This window comes from Eumetopias jubatus, unplaced genomic scaffold, assembly GCF_037043125.1.
Source record: "Eumetopias jubatus isolate StellerSeaLion01/CBP00866 unplaced genomic scaffold, mEumJub1_p1.0 scaffold_1, whole genome shotgun sequence".
NCBI lineage: Eukaryota > Metazoa > Chordata > Mammalia > Carnivora > Otariidae > Eumetopias > Eumetopias jubatus.
The window spans coordinates 118,912,459-118,933,261 of NW_028274807.1; the positions used below are offsets into that span (position 1 = coordinate 118,912,459).

At 45.5% G+C, this 20,803-nt stretch overlaps 1 protein-coding gene across 1 annotated transcript in view; it reads right to left on the bottom strand.

The window, feature by feature from the left end:
- The window catches only part of GRK7 (G protein-coupled receptor kinase 7), a 29,116-nt gene extending 13,665 nt beyond the window's left edge, over positions 1-15,451 (bottom strand). Inside the window, exons 1-2 of the mRNA XM_028099222.1 lie at positions 14,697-15,451; positions 12,881-13,318 (exon numbers count right to left, since the gene is read on the bottom strand). Of these exons, the coding sequence (XP_027955023.1) occupies positions 12,881-13,318; positions 14,697-15,308 (1,050 nt within the window). The 5' untranslated portion in view covers positions 15,309-15,451. The remainder of the gene's footprint in view (positions 1-12,880; positions 13,319-14,696) is intronic.
- Positions 15,452-20,803: the final 5,352 nt, after the last annotated feature.

Sequence of the window (20,803 nt, forward strand, 5' to 3'; positions counted from 1 at the left end):
AGGTAAGGCCACTTAAAAGCAAACAAACAAAACCAAAGCACTACAATATCATTATCTCGCTTTAAAAATATCAAAAATTCTTTAACATTATCAAATGTCTGGACATGTTTACACTTCTCCAATTGTGCTATAAAATTGTCCTCTAAATAGTTTGCTTAAATTTGGATCTAAACAAAGTTCACACAGTGTCATTGTTTGGTATGTCTCTTTAATCTCTGTGAATCTATAAGTTCCTCATCTGTCTGCCTCCCCAGCCCACTGGAAGATTTTGTTGGAAAAGCTGGCTAAATTCTAGAGTGCCCCAGGTCAGATTTTGCTGACTGCCTCCCTGTGGTGTCATTTAACATGTTCCTCTATTCTTTGTATTTCCTGTGAATTAATAGCTAGATCTAGAGGCTTAATTCTTCTACTGAAATTTCATTTCTGCAAATGTTTTTTATTAAAGTATCATTAACATAGAATAGTGTGCACAGGTCGTAGATGCTCAGTTCAGTAAATTTTGATAATTGAATACACCCACATAAATACCACCCAAACAAGATATAGAACATTTCATCCACCCAGAAAGTCCTCTTGTGTCTCTTTCTAGTCCATTCTCCTCTCTACTTCCTGCGACCACTTTCTGATTTCTGTCACCATAGATAAATTTTGTCTGTTCTTGGATTTCATGTAAATGGAATTGTATGGTAGATACTCTTTTGTGTCTGACTCCTTTTTTTAACATAATGTTTTTGAGATTTATCCATGTTGTCCTGCAAATTTATTGTGAATTTTTTTATTTCCAAATGTCCTTTTTCTTCTCTGAATGTTCCCTGTTTTCTAGCATCTGTTCTTGCTTCATGGATGCAATATCTTCTCTTAAATCTCGTAAGATATTAATTATACATTTTTAAAAAATGCTACCTTCTATTCATTGCATTGTTCCTACTTTCTATAAGCTTCTCTCTTCTGTTTGTTTTTGCATAGTCTTTCATTTTGGAGGGTTCCTTCAAATAACAAGTGATCTTTGACTACTTGTATTTAAGAATGTAACACCAAAAAGCTGACAAGAAGCTTGTCAACTGATGGACTTCACTGTAGAGTGATCTGACCAAGCCATTTCAGTGGGGCCCCACCTGTGAGTACCCACAGACCTTTTGTGTTAGGCTACTCCATTTCCTCGGAGAGAGATATGCTCCAATACCCCACTTGAGAGGGGTCAGCCTGCTTGCTGTCATTCTGGGAGCTAAGGTGGGGAGGGGACTGAGGGTCTCCCCATGTCACATAGTATTTCATGCTCTACAACTCTCAGTTGGACTTTATGTTCCTGCGTCCAGCTTCTCTCTGGTTCAATCTCTTCTGCTGGAGTGGGAGAAGCAGGGAGAAAGACTACAAACAACATCCAGCTGCAGTTCAGACAGTGGTGATTGGTAAATTCTACTTAGCAACACTGATTGTGAGTTTGCTCTGTGTGTGGCACCCTTCCAATGAGCAGATTTCAGAAGCAAGTGACTTTAGTGATTAAAATAGTTAACTGGGACACCAGATAAATATCAGTTGCTCAGTAGAAGGTATAGGGTGAAAGTGGAGAACATGCCTTGTCCTAAACAAAGGATGTGAGACGCAGCTAGGGGAAAAATTGGAAATAACAATGTAAAATGCTTATTAAGTGCTCATTACATGCCAAATACTTTCTCAATTGCTTTATGTGAATTTCTTGTTTCATCTTTATTTTTTTAAGATTTTATTTATTTATTTATTTATTTATTTATTTATTTATTTATTTATTTATTTATTTGTCAGAGAGAGAGAGAGAGAGAAAGAGCACAAGCAGGGGGAACAGCAGGTACAGCAGGCAGAGGGAGAAGCAGACTCCTTGCTGAGCAGGGAGCCCAATGCAGGACTCGATCCCAGGACCCTGGGATCATGACCTGAGCCGAAGACAGACACTTAACTGACTAAGCCACCCAGGCATCCCTTGTTTCATCTTTATGATAACCCTATGAGATAGAAACTATTTTTATCTCCCATTTTACAGATTAGAAAACTGAACTACAGAGGGTTTAAATCTTGCCCAAGGTCACCCACCCAAGATTCACACAGAGCTCTGCACTTAGAACCACGACATTACACTGCCTCTTTGGAAGTAGGTGATGTGGCTTTTTCTTACCCTTCCAAGTTCCCTTCAGGATTTTTTTTTCTCTCCTTAGAGTCCTCTCCTTCCATCTCCCCATCTACCAAGGACCAAGACCTCATCTTGGTCCATTCCTGCTTAAGTTGCTTCCCTTCCCCTTTTCCCAACATCCTTTGCCTGTATCTCTGCTAATCAGGCTGGCTGGGCTGCTCCACACTACAGAGATTGCTAGGAGGAGGGAACCAGATCCCGAGCCATGCTCCGGGACCACCTTGCTCCCTCCCCAGGGAAATAAATGAAGAATCAGCTTGCCATCTTTACAGCACTATAGTCTCTTGGTGTAATGGAAAGAGCACAAGACAGCATGCAGGGTAGCTTTAGATCCCTTCCAAATAATTTTCAGGACTAAATTTACCTCTTGGCCCTAAAGACAGAAAATGTCAGTGATGGAATTTTGAAGGGCACCACCTCCTTAAGGAGTGGAGCTATTTCACAGAGAAGAATGGAATTAGAGGCACACGCCAGACTCTAAGCACCCAAATTCCATCGCAGCCTCCAGCTGAAAAAATTAATTGCCTGCCCTTTATGCCATTTGTCTTCTGCATGTGAACTGCCTCCTCAGAGTGGGGTAGGAGGAGAGAACGGGCCAAGCAGCATGGGGCAGGGTCCAACCACGCTGACCTCTCACAGCTCAGTTTAACTCCTGCAGTTACAAAGGGCCTCCACGCATCAGTCTCTGTGTCATCAAAAAAGTCACTTTCAGTCCATGTGACCAGAACGGCCATTGTCAGGGCTAGAGGGATCACTCAAGTGTCAGCAGCCACAAAACTCTTAGAGGAGGTTTCTGTATATATTTTTTTGTTCTGTTTCCTTCATTTTGTTTTGCTTTTGTTTTATAGTGCCTTTTGATGGACCCACATAGTCAACACCTGGTCAGGCAAAACAAGGTATACCCAACATTGCAGGGCATCAAGCATCAGACCTCACAGGGTTTAGGAAGCCAGTAAAACGCCTCCTTCCATATTGCCCCCCAGGGGGGCAGCAAGAAGTACAACTACTACAGTTACCGCGTGTGTATTGCTTAGGCCCATCAGGACCACCGGACACCTACAAGTGCTGAAACTTTGAGGAGGATGAACACCCTAGGGTGGGATCAGGATCGGAGCCAGCCTGTCCGGACCCATGCAGACACCCCTTACATTGTTCTTGCTGTTGGATGCTGGCTTCCACTGACCCTGTAGCTGTTGTCATGCTTACCCCTGGGCCCATGGGAGCCCAGTGGCAAGGCCAGGCTGGGTGGATTCTGTCCTCTGAACAGTCCCAGTGTGACTGTGGGCAGCAGTGGACTGTGACCTTGGCAGTGCTGAGAACAGGGAGGGGCCTTTCAGAGGGACTGAGAGGGCACAGTTCACATCTTAATAGCTTTATATATCCATGAAAAAGTGTGTGTGTGAATTCGTGCAGGTGTATGTTGCCAGTCCTTCAAGGTCAAGGTCACCAGTAAGCCTCCGGCTCCCACTGAATCTGAAAAGGTGGCAAGCTTAATTAGAAGAAACGGCAGCACCATGCCCCCGGTGTGTCCAGGCCAAGCTGGATTTGATGACCAGGCGGGGAGAAAGATGCAGAAAAGGAAGCTCTCTGCGTTTGTCGGTGGTGGCCCAGCAAACTGGCCAGCGGAGCAAGAAACTGCCCACGGTGCCTCTTCCCCCCAGCTCATCACAAACCAGATCCACTCGACAGCACAATCCAAACAGAAGAGGGAATCAGAATGTACATCTTTTGTTTGCCGTGGCAGGAGAACTGTTGAGCAGAGGAAAAAAACAAGCTGAGCTTAGCGCTATCAGCTGTTTCCTGGGGCTCGCTCCTTCCTTCCTCCGAGGGGGGCCTGGCCGCTTTGTTCTTGTTCCCAGCTGCTCCTCTGCGCCTTTAAGCGGTGGCCTTTGCAGACCTCAGAGGAATGCGGCCTGAGACCCCAGGGGATTTAGCTGCGAGGCTCCGCCTGCATGCTCAGCCCCAGGCTGCAGCCTCCAGAGGGCTTGCTTTTGCTCCCTGTCTGCTTTCTGCCGGCCACTTCCTAGGTGCAGCAGGAACCTCACCAGATGCAGCTTCCTGCTCTTTCTGACACCCCTGGGAGGACACCCATGCCAGAGAGACCCTGCAGGGGATCCAAAAGAGAGGTTTCTGCAATACTGCTTTCCACAGCCGTCTAGCCTGGCGTCATTCGGTGGTGGCTCAACCTCTCTGAGCCTCACAGCTCCTACTCCACAGGGCCATGATAAGGATTAAAGCGATAAAACACAGAGTACCTCCCAAAAGCCTGGCACACAGTGGGCCCTCAACAGGTGTTAGAGACCATGGTCACTAAGTCTGGGTTCCAGGTGTCTCAGGCAGGAGAGCTACACAAGAAGAAAAACTCCAAAGCCTCTAAGATTCCGTCAGATTGAAAGGCAGGGCCTGGCACGTGGGCAGAGATCAAGAGTTGTGTGCTCTTTGGTGGTTTCATGTTCCCCGTATCTCTCCGGCAGCGGGCTGAGGCATATTTTCCATGGTGTCTCTAAGATGTGAGAAGCAAGGCAACCGCATGTGCCTGCCTGGCTCGGTCAAGAGGGGAGCTGCATGCCTCCCACCCCACTGTATACACTGCAGCCCTGGGGTCCTGCAGGCTCCCTGTGCCTGTCAGAGAGCAAAGCACAGGTGCAAAGGTCACCTGAGAAGCTACAGTGCTGACAGGTGAGGCAGAAACAGTGCAACAGAAGGGATTGTGACCGAGGGGTCTGGTACTTGGCTTCGTAGAATAATCAGAGCAATCATTCTTTGAGTGCCTACCAAGGGCTGACCCTCTGCTAGGCATTTATCTGCCTTGCTTCTTAATCTTCTCATCAAACCTCAGAGGCAGGCGGTATTAACCAGGCTCACTGAAGAGGCATGACTTGCCTGGGGTCAAGCGCAAGGCTATGGCCAGACTAAGTGGCATGTCTGTGCCAATTAATGGAAGGCACTCTGCATGGCTTGGCATGTAGAGCACGAGTTGGCCCTCAGTCCTCAGTGTCCCTAGGGCCAGGCATCCCACGAGAGGGGTCAGCCTGTGCATCTGTCCCAGCAGCCACAGGAAGGGGCAGAGCCAGGACTGGCACACACACTTCTTCTCTCTGGTTGGCCCTGTGGACCCTGAGGACCGTATTTCATCAGCTGCACTCGATCTGGATGGATGCTCTGAGCTTCCAACATGTGTCCATACCAACAACGATGATGCAACTTTTTGGTCCCTGATCATATCATCCTGCATGACAGTCCCCTCCTGCCGCCCCCGGAGCCTCTCTCTCCTCGCTCTTACAATTCCCTGGACAATGTGTTGCCAGGGCCCCTCCAGGTCCCAGGCCCTCTGCCTCACTCCCTCCTGTTTACTCTCATCCCGGCTCCTTCTTCCTGAGTGTCCTTCCAAAGCTGCTTTTGTCATTTTCTTGCCCGAAAGCCTTCAGTGGCTCCCCAACACCCTAGGCGCTGAGTTGGAATGCCCTTGTTGGACTCCTCCAGCCTCCTAGGGACTGACATCTGCTATACTCACCGGCTGTCACCCCCTTCCAACCCTGTGACTCTGCATTCTAAGCAGCTGCAGAGTCACTCTGTTCTGTGCCTGAGTGCTAGGCCTCTCGTTCCAGGCTTTTAGCTGGGCAGGATTTTTCAACTGTGACAGTATGGACATTCTGGGCCAGATGGTTCTTTGTGGTGGGGGCTGTGCTGTGCACTGTAAGATGTTTAGCGGCATCCCTGGCCTCTACCCACTATATGCCAGTAGCATTTCCCCCATCATGACAACCAAAATGTCTGCAGAGATTGCCAGAAGTCCCCTGGGGGCCAGAATTGCCCTCAGTTGAGGACCACGACCTATGCTGCTGACCCTCTGCCTAGCCCATTCTCTTTCTTCCTTACCTGCCTAGCTTCTGTTTGCCTTGTACATCTCAACTTGGTTGTTATTTCCTCCAGGAAGCCTCTCCTGACACCGTGATCCTATGTCACGCTGGGTGCCCTTCCTGTGCACCCAACATGGACAGCTTTGGTCACGTGTATTTTTACCACCCTTTTACTGTCAGTCTCTTTCCAGTCCTGGGGCCTTCTGGTTCCCTGTACTCAGGTACTTTGCACTGGCTCTGCCACCTGGAGTGGAGACTGTGGTACTCTGCCCAGATCCCCTCTGCAGGTGTGGCCTCCCTTGCTGCTGGGATCGGGCCAGTCTGCGGTACAGCTGAACCATGCCCTGTGCTCAGCAGTAGCCCTGTGCTCAGCAGTAGCCCTGTGCTGGGGTTCGATGCTGTGTGGGAGCTGTCTTGACACATTTCTGAATTTGGATCTTGGATCTTGTCAGTTAAGTCCAGTGAGATGATAGAGCATGCCCCTGGGATGGGGAGCCTGGCTCACACACAGTCCTGTCTCCCGCCACATTTCCACCTCCTAGCCGTGGGCTCCTGGCTGTTTCCTCCACTGTCTCTGCTCGGCAACTGTTGTGACCCTTTGCTGCTGTGAGGGGCCTGGACTCAGGTGCAGCGTTGGGCTCAGGGTTGGGGTCAGGCACCTGCTTCTTCAGGCCCACCCGTTGGGTGGGGCCCTGATGCCTACGAGGGTCTTCCCTTACTCCTATCTTTCTAAGCCTAAAGGAGTGTGACATTGAATAGCAAAAACCACCATGACTTTCAACAAGATTAATCATGGAAGAAACGAGAGAGCTTTCTGCCAGCATTTGAATGAGGGTCCCCCACGTGCAATTCATGAGGAGCCTAGAAAATTATGTAGCCAGCCCTGGCTGGGACCACTGACTGCTGATGGCCCACAGCTGCACCTCACCCTGGGACCTGCTCTCGGCCCCAGGCAACTGCCTAGCCTAAGCTGCCCCCCTGCTAGCAGCCACACAAAGCCACTGACTGGCCCATGGGGGCATACAAAAACCTAAACTCTGACCCCTATTTGGGACAACTCTGAAGGGCCATCCCAACTCAAGAGCTTGTTGAAGGACTGACTGAGGTCTTGGTTCCACTTCACTGTGGATCAGCTTCTCCCTCTGCCCAATCCTGCCTTCCTCATGGGGAGATCTCCTGAGAATGCACCCTAATAAGTCTTCACATGGAAATGTGTCTCCAAGTGTGTTTCCAGGGAACCTAGCCTAAGACACTGCTCCAGGGACTTTGCTGATATCCCTCTGATAGCAAGTTAAATTGTATTTCCCTTATGGTTAACGCTTGGATTCTCACAAATTAAGTCAAATCCTCCTTGGAGAGCCCCATGTACCACATCTTCACAACATTTATTATAATTGACACTTTATATTCCTGTGAGTGATTTTTAAGTTCTATTTTCCCTAGACTAAGTTCCATGAGGGCAGGAAATCATGTCCATTTTTTGCTCATCTTTCTATCCTTTAGGTTTAGCACAGTCCTGGCATGTGGGAAATGCTCAATACATATATGGTGAATGAAGGAGTGAGTGAGTGAATGCCTTTTTTTTTTAAGACTTTATTTATTTATTTGAGAGAGAGAGAGAGAGAGTGAGAGACAGAGAGCACGAGAGGGAAGAGGGTCAGAGGGAGAAGCAGACTCCCCGCTGAGCAGGGAGCCCGATGTGGGACTCGATGCCAGGACTCCAGGATCATGACCTGAGCCAAAGGCAGTCGCTTAACCAACTGAGCCACCCAGGCGCCCAGAGTGAATGCCTTTTGAATGAAGAGATGTTAAAAATAATTCTTAGGCTGGGTGCCTGGGTGGCTCAGTTGGTTGGGCAGCTGCCTTCGGCTCGGGTCATGATCCTGGAGTCTCGGGATCGAGTCCCGCATTGGGCTCCCTGCTCAGCAGGGAGTCTGCTTCTCCCTCTGACCCTCTTCCCTCTTGTGCTCTCTATCTCTCATTCTCTCCCTCTCAAATAAATAAATAAAATCTTTAAAAAAAATTAAAAAAATAATTCTTAGGCTTTAATGAATATTTTTGAATGCCCTTAATAGTGATAAATACTTTCAGAATGGATTGGATGGTAGTGGTCAAAAATTACTAGGCACTAAATTTAGTTAATGACAGTGGTTATAATTTTGGTGGAGACCAATGTGTGACCAAGAAGTAACCAGAATTCCACTCCTATAAGGCTCTTCCACTGTTTCTCAGAAGTGAATTCTGAAAGAGAAAGAATTTTGGAGCAGGGGCATAATGATCGTGAGGTATGAAGGTGTTAATTTTGATGAAACACATTCTGAGATCTTTTCAAAATCACTTCTTCAGTGTGTCTCTAGCACTGTATTCAGGACAATAGAAGCTTCAGACTAAATATAATGCCCAATCTCTGTCACCCATCGTCCCTCTGAATGTAAGGAGTTGGTCAGAAGCTTCAGAGCAGGACAAGGTAACCAAACATGTCACGAGCCTTTGGCTCACAGTTCTAACTTCGTTCCCACTCCTGACAAAAGAACACATCTTAAGGACCCATGTTCCATAAAATCTGAAGGTCACTGTTCTCCACTTAGAATAAGGAATTTGAAAGTCCCAGCATGAACCCCACTGCCCAATGTTCCTATTATATTTTCCCAGAGTCTCTAAAAAAGTGATGTGAATTAGTTTTATTGTATGCATGTAGATATCAGCTGAGAAGAGGCAGGAGTGCTTATCACATTTATTAAAAGTGAATGCAGAGAGTGGCTGGGACCATGTTTATTTACATTGTGCCTATGTGTGGGAAGCTGGCTCTGAGACATTAGTCACATCATTCCTGTAGGTGGGGGTGCTCCTTTTTGAAGTCTTAACTCTGTAAGAGGTTCAGCTGGACTTCTGGTTGGTATCCATATCAGACCAGCCTGAGGAAGATATGCTAATGTCATCACATATACTTATTCTGAGTTTTACTGGAGAAAAGTCTTTTATAGCATTAAAAACCTAGGCCATGTCCTGCTCTCTGTGTGAATTTAACAGGGTAGAATCAAGACTGTAAGTGCCCTTGAATCTGATGTACCTGGGTTCATATCACATATTAGAAATGTGACTTTGAGTGGGTAACTTAACCTCTCTGAGTCTCAATTTCTCCATCTGTAAAATGGAGCTAATAATATTCCTACCTCATAGAATCTTCTTAAAAAGGATCTAGATCCCATCATCTCTTAAGGGGTCAGAAAGCTTTCAAACTTTTCAAACCATGGAGGTAACAGCAGTTACTAGGGGTATCCACTCTTTTTGCCTAGCTGACATCCATTTCTCATTCTTTTCCAACCTGATTTTCCTTTGGAGAACACATTCTTCTGATGTCAGTCCATGAGATTTAGATGGCACAGACCTTCTCCCTGGCTCCTGGGAACAGAAGTGATCTCATCCTGGTTAGTGGAACTGGTTGTGGTTGGGCATGTGACTTGAGTTGTCCATTGAGAGTGTTCCCTGGGAAATGTGAAGGAACTGTTTATAAAGAAGTGTTTTCTTTCCATGGGGTTGCTCAGTTGGTAGGGTATGTATGGAGATGCTGGTGGCCTTTGTGCAGGGATCACCCAAGTGAGAGTGAGGCTAACACTGAGGACACCAGAGCAGGGAAACAGGAAGAGATTCTCAGGGAATCCTCCACTGCTCAGAGATTCTCAGGGAATCCACTGCTCAGGCACCTGGATCAAGCCAAGCCTCTGAGTTTCTTAGGTATGAAAACCATTAATTTCATTTCTTAAATAACTTCCTTTTGTCCCACAAGAACCCTGACTGATAGTCTAGTAAATCATAGTAACTTATTCCATATGTTAATCTTTTGAATTTATAAGTCTTTTCTTCCAAATAATTCAAAGACTCTCTCAAAGACGCTTAAAACTTGGAGATGAAGGAGGCCTTAAGGCCTACCTAAGATGGCAGACAGTAAATCAGTGACACAGCTGGAATAGGGACTCAGGTTTTCTGCCTACCCAGCCAGCACTCTTAAGCATCCCTGCCTCTCCTGGTATGTCTGCCTCCATCTTTCTCACACCTGAGCAGAGCCACCTGTGTCTTTCTTCTCTGAGGTGCCTCCTGTCACCATATTCTAAGAAGGGTTCTGTGCTTGGGCGCCTGGGTGGCTCAGTTGGTTAAGCGACTGCCTTCGGCTCAGGTCATGATCCTGGAGTCCCAGAATCGAGTCCCACATCGGGCTCCCTGCTCAGCGGGGAGCCTCCTTCTCCCTCTGACCCTCCCCCTTCTCATGCACTCTCTCTCTCTCAAATAAATAAATAAATAAAATCATAAAAAAAAAAAAAAAGAATGGTTCTGTGCTTTTCTCATCCCCTCCACTGAGGACAGCCATGTTTTAAGAGAAGGAAGTCCAGGTATGGGTCTTTTTTTTTTTTTCCTTCAGGTGTGCGTCTTGATGGAGCCTAGGTGAGAGGCCAGGGGGGCTGAACTGTGGACACAGGACTGCTCAGAGCCCAAGGCCTTTCCTCAACCCACATCACCTCATGTGTGGATCTTTTCAGTAGCTGCTTGTGGGTCCCCCACCCCCAGTCTCTTTCTTCTTTAATTCATCTTACACAGTGTCCAAATTATTTTCCTGAAGAATCACTCCAGTCATGCCACTTTCTTGTTGAAAAACCTTCAGTGGCTCCCTATTGCCTATAGAGCAATGTCCAAAGTGCGTCACCTAATATCCCCCAATAGCCTGAAAGGGCCTGTGCCCCTTCAAGGACGACTAGCTCCTACCTAGGGAAGAATTACCCACTTGGAAGAATCAAGTCCAGAGTTTCAAATTCTATTACAGCCTAAAGTTCTATTATAATAGACGGTACACATTCTGAGCCCTGTTGGAAAGGAAAACATTGTCCCTCTCACAATGTCTAGCACCTTACTATCTTTTTGATTAATTTTGATGCTATCATATGAAAATCTTTCCCCCAGCTACCTTCTATTAACTCACAGTTCTGTAGGTCAAAAGTCTGGGTACAGCATGGCAAGTTTCTTTGGTTAGGATCTTACAAGACCCAAGTCAAGATATCTGCTGGGTTGCATTCTTACCTGGAGCTCAAGATTTGCTTCCAAATTCAGATGGTTATGGCACATGGAAAAGGCCAAAATGCCAGAGATATTGATCTCATCATCCTGCAGCTGCTGAACTAATACCAGAGCCACTAATCTCCACACAATTTGTTACATAAGGAAAATAAACCCCTGTCTGATTTAATCCACTGCTATTTGGGTTTTCTATGATATGCTGCTGACACAGCTCCCATGAGTATGCCATTCCTATCTCTCATTCTATTTATTTAACCTAACCTCTTCAAGGCTCTTCTTCCACATCCCCTACACATTGATATTCCCCAGCTGCCATTCCTAGTCCTCTTCCCTCATTATTTCCCATGTGACTCAGTGGTGCCTGAAGCTTCCCAAGTCACAGTGACTCCAAATCCCAATATCTAGCCCAGACCTTTCTCCATAGCACCAGACCGACAGGTCTAAATGCCCAGGGAACATCTCTACCTGCCTGTCTCATATACAACACAGTCATCACTGACTGAATTTGCTAGCTTTTCCACAGTTCTGCTCTTCCTTCCAGTGAGTGGAGCTAGAGACCCTCTCTGTTCCTCACCATCATACCCAGCTGGTCTTGATGTCCTGGTCTCTTTCCAATGGCACCAATCTCCTCCCACATCTTTAATCCTACTATTTTCTACAAGTACCCACCATCTCTTCCTGGGTCACTGCATTAGCCTCTTAACTAGGTCCTCTGCCTCCCATCTACAACCCAAATTGGTCTTTTAAAAATGCAAATCTACTCATGTCATTCCCCTTCTTGAAAGCCTTCAATGGCTCCTTGGCCCCCACAAGAAAGCATTCCAGTGACTTTGCATGATCTGAACCCTACACATCTTGTCAACACCCCTTATATTACAGCTACATAAAATCACCTGCACTTTCCCAAATTTGCCACGGTTTTTCTCACTTCATTGCCCGATTATCCTTTCTGCCTTATAAGTTGGAAACTGTACAAAAACAAAGTTTCAAGTGAATATTTAAGAGCCTGACTTAGGCCCCTGTCTTCCTGAGCTTTCTCCCACCTTTGTGGACAGAAACGCAGTGGTAAAGACCTGCCAGAATCAAAGAGAGTTTGTATTGTTTACTTAAATACTTGCTAAATTAATGAAAGAATTAATACCCTTTAAATTAAAGAATTCTCTGCAAGCCACTTCGAACCAGATTGATCAAAATAAATATCAGTTGCCTTTGTTCTCTTCTATACATTTTCATTCAAAATTTCACCTTTATCCAAAGTAAAACATACCCCCCGCACCCCCCACCCCGCCAATAGGCACTCAGTGGGAAAAGAGATATTTACTTTAATGTGCTAAGTATTAGGGGTTTCTTCTTTTCCTTATCCTATTAAAGTTTACCTGCCAGGATCCTGGAATTTTAGGACCCAGCCTCTAAAATTTTCCCGAGGAGGAAACCAAGGCTCTATTGACTCAGGATCATGGCACTGGGGAGGTGGTTATTGGTGGAACATACTAGATGCTCACTATGGATTCAGCTCTTTCCATCTCACCGTGAAAGCACAGACCATCTCCAACTCACAAAGAAGGCTCCGTGTCTGCCAGAAGAAGAGAGCAAAGTAGCCCCCAAATAGCCAGTTAAGCTAATCCTCTTACAACACTCCACTCAAGGCAAGATGACAGCATAATGGCTTTAGGAAGAAGGAAATTAGAAGAATTATGCCCAAGGCTCCGTTTGCAAGGGGAATAGATCAGCCCTCTCCCCTTCTCTCTGACTCTGTGCCCCACCCTTAGGACCGAGGAGAGCCACTCACCCTCTGTGTGACAGGCTTGCCGTCCTGGATCTGCACGGCCAGCCCCAGGTCAGACAGTCTGCAGTTGCCGAGGTCATCCAGAAGCACGTTCTCGGGCTTCATGTCCCGGTAGACGATGCCGAGGGAGTGGAGGTGCAGCACTCCACAGGTCATCTGGGCCGAGTAGAAGACCACCCTGCTCATGGCCAGGCCCCGCGTGCCCACACTATAGATGTGGAACTTGAGGTCTCCCCCGTTCATCAGGCTCATGACAAGGCAGAGATGGGACTTGCTCTCAAAGGCATAGGCCAGAGAGACGATGAAAGGGCTGCTGACCTTTTCCAAGATTTCCTTTTCTAAAAGAGCCATTTTCTCACCATTTTTCTTCTTCAGCCGCTTCTTGTCCAGTTTCTTACAGGCATACATCTTACCAGTGTTTTTCACCTGGACAGCACACACCTTAAGGGAAGAAAGAAAGGGAGTGGATGAGGTAGAAGTAGGAAGCACTGGAGAGTAAAGGGAGTGAGGCTGATTCAGGGTGTGGAAGGGCAGAAATCAAGGGAGGTAAAAAGATGGCGGGCTTCTGAGAAAAAGAGAAGCCGTGAGTAATAGGGGTTCTTCAGGAAAGAGCTGGGACCACCATGAGGTACCACTGTACCTCCCACTAGGAGGACCATAATGAAAAATAAAGGGGAAATAGCAAGTGCCAGCAAGGATGTGGAAAAACTGGAACCCTCATGCCTTGCTGGTGGGAACCTAAAATGTGGAAGATTTTGGTGGTTCCTCTGAAAGTTAAATATAGAATTGCCACATGACCCAGCAATTCCATTCCTGGGCAGAGACACAAGAGCAATGAAAACAGGTATTCAAATACACGTACATGGATGTTCATAGCAGCACTGTTCAAGACAGCCAAAAGGTGGAAACAATCCAAGTGTCCAGCAACAGATGAATGGATAAGTGAAATGTAGTATCCCCATACAATAGACTAGTCAGCTCTGAAACGGAATGAAGTACTGGTAGACCTATGATGTGAATGAACCTCTAAAACACTATGCTCAGTGAAAGAAGCCAGATACAGAAAGTCACATATCGCGTGACTCCATTTACACAAAACATCAGAGTCGGCAAAACCACGGAGACAGAAAGTAGACCAGGAGACACCAGGGGCTGTTGGGAGGGGGACAGAGAGTAACTGTTAACAGGTACAGGGGTAATGGAAATGTCTTGGAACTACGTAGGGGGGATGGTTACACAACATTAGTATGAATGTACTAAGTGCCACTGAATTGTATACGTTTTTGTTGTTGTTAGTGGTTAATTTTACGTTATGTGAATTTTACCTCAAAACGTCTTTCTAGTGCTCGCCTCGGCAGCACATATACTAGAAAATGTTTTTCTACTTAAAAAAAGAAAGCAGTGGTATAAAACTGATTCTAGACTTTACTTCAAGATAAGTGTTTTCTCAGATACCTGAAGTTTTTCTCAAGTTACATCCATTACCGCAATTAAAGGGAAAGGGAGAGCTCCCGCTGTTGTGTGTTGCTATCATTCTCCAAAGCATCCGGGGCACTTCAGCGTGCTTCTGGTGTAGACCCCATGATAAAGATTCTTGGCCAGCTCCATGTTTTGTTTGTCTTTCCTATGCCACTCTTATTTTATTTCACGTGGTGACCAGAAAAAAGATGTGAGAGTGAGCTAGGAATTCTCCACAGGCAGCACTGAAATTAGTTCTAAGTAAGTTCTCTTAAGATTTTTTTTTTTTTTTTAAAGGCAAAACAAACCCCTTTTATGCTGTGTACTTCCCCTTCCAGTCTGGCCATTCTGAGACACTTACCTCCCCAAAACCACCTTTCCCCAGGACTCGGAACTCATTGAAGTACTTTTCTGACACCGGTTGCATCTCAAAGACTTTCCACTGCAGAAACTTGTCATAGAAGGGGCTGGCCAGGAAATCCTGGAAGGGCTGGTCCTGCAGGAAGGCCATGACCTCGGCCTTGGCCTGTGCTACCAGGGCTAGCTGCTCTTCCTTGGCGGTGGCTGCTTGGCACTTGGTGGCCAGCACTGGGCTGAGGAAGGGGTGCGGGTGCCCTGGAGCAGAGGCAGCCACACAAGTGGCCACCAGCCCCTGCAGCATGCTGCCCTTGACGGGGCCCTCCTCAGCCAGCTCCCAGCTCTGCACCTCCTCGAGGAAGGCCACGGCCTCTTGGTATGGGGGCACCGTGGCTAGGAAGTCCCGAAAGAGACGGCGGCCGATGGGCTGCTGCTCGCAAAGGCTGTTGAAGTCCTGGGGCAGGGACTGGCGCAGCTGGGTGCAGCTCTGTGGCCCAGGCAGGGTCAGGCTCCGGCGTCGCCGCTGCAGCTCCCTGCTGTCTCCATCCGAGGTCTTCCGGGCCTGCAGGTAGGCCGTGTTGGCGATCAGGTTGTCCAGGGCCCCCATGTCGACCATGGCTGAACACAGGGTATGCTCCCGGGAGAAGAAAAGGAAGGCTGGAAGGCTGTGGTGGGGACCTGGTCAGCTCTGGGGGCCAGCTGGCTGGTTTCCCTTGCCAGGTGCAGTAGCTTGCAGAGGATTTACAGCGAGGCTTCTAGTCTGCGGGTGGGCCTGGTGGAGGGTACAGAAAGAGGTTTCTCTGGTAAGAAGCTTTGCTGGCTAAGTATAGCAGGCCAGGGAAGGGCACAGCACAGGTCATGCTCCCGTCCACCGAGAGGAAAACAGCCTGACACACCTGCGGGGGCTACTTGTTCATCATGGGGGCCTTTTCCATACGTGGCTGCTCCCTGAATATGCAGCTACCACTTTCCAAAGGAAAGGAGTCATCATAAGGTGATATACTATTTGTTGCTCACGGCATTATTTTACTAAACTGTTTCTAATTTGACACGTCTCCTACCAGGCTCAAGCTATGTAAACTCCTAGGAATGCCAGGTCAGGAAAAGGAATGGTGAGAAGCAGGAGAGGTTTTCTTCCTTGTCTAGCAGCCCGACTCAGAGCAGGTTACAGAAGGGGATGCTCTGAACTTTGAGTCCTGAGATGTGTTCCCAGAGGCCCTCGGGGACTCATGTTGTGGCCCTTGGAGTGGGCGGTGGCTTTCCCACAGCCAGTTCCATGCTGCAGCCTGCAGAGATTGTCCAGTTGTGGCTTTCCTCGTTCCCAGGAGCCTGGGACCTAAAGTGCTAGGCTAAGGAAAGGGGCGGGGGGTGTCATCTTGACCCAAAACATCCCATCAAGTGACATAAGCAGAAAAAGAACACCACTTCACCACATGTGGTTGCAACTGTCCTAAGGGCACAATCTATTGAGTGGAATCTGAATGTGAAGGAGCCTTCTGTGGTTGAGACCGAGGGCAGGGCACTTTCAGGCGTGGCCCCTCGACATCTTTGCCAACACTCCCTCACGGAGCCAGGAAGCTTCCCTCCATGGAGATCACTCAGAGCCGCCCCAGACCACGACCTCACAAAGAACAGAAATTGGTTTAGACAGAGATCAGGCTAAGAACCTCTGCTCCAAAAATAACACTTGTGTCCTACAGGGAAAGAGTACTCAGGCTTTTTCTTCACAAAGCAAGGCTAAGGCAGCTTAAAAACAAAGTCATTCAGTATTATGCCAGAGTGTTTAAAAGGGAAAACGAGAAAGAGAGAGAGAGAGAAAGGAGGAGGGGAAAAAAAGCCGGTAAGCCTTTTTCCAAACAAACAACTTCTAGCACACACTCTGTCAAAACATCATCATGACCGCCTCGGTCTGCCTGTCAGAGCCTGCCCACCGTTCCCCAGAGCAGATACACGCTTGGCCTCATGCTACCAAGAATTATGTAATGAACTCGTGGGTGCCCTTTGGCTTTGCACTGCTGCGCTGTGAACCATCACGCCTATGGTAGAGATGGGTGAGCCACACCAGTGACCACTGCTCAGAAGGAACCACACCATCGGCTTTGAATCTCACACAAGAAATGTTGGTACTTTTTTTTGTTCTTGATATGTCATCCTGGGGCCACATTTCTGAGTAGTGAAAAATCAGTCTGAGAATCACTCTTCAGGAGGAAATGCCTTTTCCTGTGGTTCTTATGAATACAATGGCAATCTAACAGGGCAGAACTTTGAGAAAATGGTAGAATTGTCATCCCATGGATATTTAACCTTATCACCGAAAAAAAAAAAGAGTGCTTTTCACTGATGAACATACATGCTATGAACTGCTTGATTCCACTTGGACTAGTCATCTAGTCATCACTTCACTGTCCAATAGAAATATGCGAGACCACACATGGAATTCAAGGTCTTCTAGTAGCCACAATAAAAAAGGTAAAGAAAAAAATGAGTGAAATTAACTTTAATAATTATTTAGCCCAGTATATGTAAAATATTATCATTTCAACATGTGATTGATATAAAAGTTGCTAGTGAGACATTTTACATCCTTTTTTACGTCCTGAGTTTTGAAAATATGTTTGTATTTGACACTTACTGCACATCTCAATTCAAATTATCTACACTTCAAATGCTCAGCAGACACATGTGTCCAGTGGCTACCTTACTGGACAACACAAAATTAACCCTTCCTTACCTAGTTTTGTCATTAAGTAAGAGAAATTGTTTTTAGGTTTGTTTGTTTTCTATTTAGTAATCCCACAGACCATCTGTGTAAAAAAAAAGCAAAACTCACTCTCTTATTCACTAAAAATTATCTGACTGATGAGAACACAATTTAGATAATATTTGAACACCAAGTTTAAAAGTTATACAATGACTACGTGTTGCCTACTGGCAATTTAAAACAGAATATCATTATTTTTAAGTTTTACGCACCTGGAAAAAAAAAAGGTCTGTTTAAAATGGAACACTTTATGTGATTACTAACAATTAGGGTCCAGGGCTGTTCCCAACTTGATGAAACAGTAACTGTAGATCCAATTAAAGAACAGCACTGTATCTTTAGCTTTAGAAGCAGAGCCAAATGCTGGGCACATTCAGGATACCCTGTGCCAATGGGGAAAAAGTACCAAAAAACTTGGATTGGAGATGTGACCCAACGGTTACAAGCAGTAACTCCAGCACCGCTTGGGAGAGCTGCATCTTGGCTCTAGGGAGTCCTAGCTGTGTGATATTCAGCAAATTACTTAACTTTTCTGAGCTTTGGTCTCATTATCTGAAAACGGAAATAATCAGTGTTGATTCTTGAGTAGGTTCTTTAGAGAATTAAATGCCAAATAGTGCTTGGCACAGTGAACTGTACTAGCTTTTAAATGATGACTATCATCAAAACTAAATCTAAAATTATGCTTTTCTGATATGCAGAGAGGAGGTAGGAGACACCTAAGCAATGTAGAAGAAGGTGGGCTTCTGTGTGCAATGCTCACCTAGCGTAGAGCAGCCAACTCAGGGTTTCATGTGACCTTGGAAAGCTGCGGGGTCTGGTGCAGCTGGAAGACAGAGAGAACAGATTCGTTAAGTGACAGCACAACTTCTAACAATAAACTACTGCAACGAAATGATTTACGACATTCTGCCATAAACACAGAAGATTAAACTCTGTCATGTGAAAAGAGGAGATACTTCATTTTGAAAGGAAAATAAACTTTTAGGATGGAGAAAACAATGAAAATATTTTACTATCTTTTATGACTAATTTTATAACCTAGAGAAAAGAAAAAAAACCTCTTTACCCACATCTTCCATTACATTTTGCAGCATGTGGCTTAAAGCATTACTTCTGATATATATGTTCTTTTTTTTTTTAAAGATTTTATTTATTTATTTGACAGAGAGATAGACAGAGCCAGAGAGCACAAGCAGACGGAATGGCAGAGGGAGAGAGAGAAGCAGGCTCTGCACTGAGCAAGGAGCCTGACGCAGGGCTCGATCCCAGGACCCTGGGATCATGACCTGAGCCGAAGGCAGATGCTTAACCATCTGAGCCACCCAGGTGTCCCTGATATGTATGTTCTTAAATTTTAAAATGCTCTGATGTCATATGACATTTGAAACTCATAGAACATAAATAAAAATTAGGTTAAATTAGTAATATGGTAGGCTTGATTTGTTTCTCTTTCTAAGGATTTTTAACATTGAAAATACATCCTAGGATAAAGCAAATAGTAAAGCAAGGTTTCTAGAAAGAACATGACCCTCTTTTACAATCCATAGTTCTCTGCATGGCCCAATAGCACATGTATCGGAGGACGGAGAATTATGAAATAATACAACTTGATATGATGTGATCTCAGAAACAAGATCTTTTGTACACTGAATGTAAGTTCTGAAGTAGATTAATAGTTTAGCATTAGGATACCCAAAGAAGCCAGATTATTCCTCAACTTCTGACTTAAATCTTTCCATAGTAAAGATTTTGCTTTTTTCTTTTAGTAGAAGCCCTCTACTGGAAGGAAAAGCAAAAGGGTCTTTATCCTTCCAACAGCAGCTAAGCACACTTTATATTTTAATGATTTGAGGAAGTCAAGGATATCTTAACTTAAAATTTGTTGAATAGTAAACAGAGAACCTAGGGAGCTAGATAAATTGTAGACTACTGTTTCAATGTGGTTATAGAGTTTTCTCGCAAAAAATTAGTCTTCAAGCGCTTTGTCTTTTCTGTTGAAATACTAAATAGTAAGACCATGGGTGGTCCAGCTGGATTTTCTGCAACAAAGTTCTAGAGACATCTGAAGTTTTCTTAGTGAAATAAGAAAGGAGTGATACACAAGGTATTTTCAGAGAACTAAGTATAACAATCATACAGGAGATGAAAATCACAATTTTATCACACCGTTTTTAGAGATATTTTTTTATGGAAAATTTCAAACATACATAAAAGTACGGAGAATAGTAAAATGAATTTCCCCATACTCATCACCCAACTTTATTATTGGCAGTATTAGCATTTTGCCAATTTTCTTTCACTTTCATCTAACACCCTCTTGTTTTGTTTGTTCTTTTTTTTTTTTTTTTTTGAGAGAGAGAGAGCATGAGGGTGGGTGAGGGGCAGAGGGAGAGGGAAAGAGAGAATCTTAAGCGGGCTCCACACCTAGGGCAGAGGCTGATGCGGCCTCAATCCCACAACCCTGAGATCAGGACCTGAGCCAAAATCAAGAGTTGGACGCTTAACCGACTGAGCTACCCAGGTGCCCCTCTTTTTTTTTTTTTAACAATTTAATTTTTTTAGATCAGTTTTTGATTCACAGCAAAATTAAGAGGAAGGTACAGATATTTTCCATATACTCCCTGCCCCACACATGCAGAGCCTCCCCCACTATCAACCGCCCCCTCCCCTTCCAAGTGGTACATTTGTTACAATTAATGAATCTATACTGACACATCATAATCACCCAAAGTTCATATTTTACAGTGGGGTCTTCCCACCACCCCTTTTTTTCCTGCTGGATTATTTTAAAGAAGATCCCATGTCATTATATCTGTAAATACTTTGGTATTTATACATACCACATATACATACATGTTTGTATACATACATATATACACACATACATATTATATATTTATATTTTATAAAATATAACAAGCAGGGGTTGTTGAAGCAGCTTAGAGATTAGCTCTTGGCAGAAAGCTGCTCCCAACCCAAGGACTGGAAGGACAAAGGGAAGATGAGGTGTGTTACTAGAGCCCTTGGGCCACAAATGCTTAATGACCCACAGAACCATGATGGGCTGTAGTGGGTTGAATGATATGTTCAAGTCCTAAATCCCTGTACCTGTGAATGTACCTTATTTGGGAAAAGGGACTTTGCAGATGTAATCAAGTTAAGATGTGGTTATACTAGATTGGGGGTGGGTGGGTAAATAACTGGTATCTTTATAAGAAAAGAGAGAGATGTGGATAAAGAGACACATAGAGACTAGGCAATATAAAGATGGAAGCAGAGATTGGAGGGATGCATTTACAGGCCAAGCAATGTCAAAGATTACCAACAAGCACCAGAAGTTAGGAGAG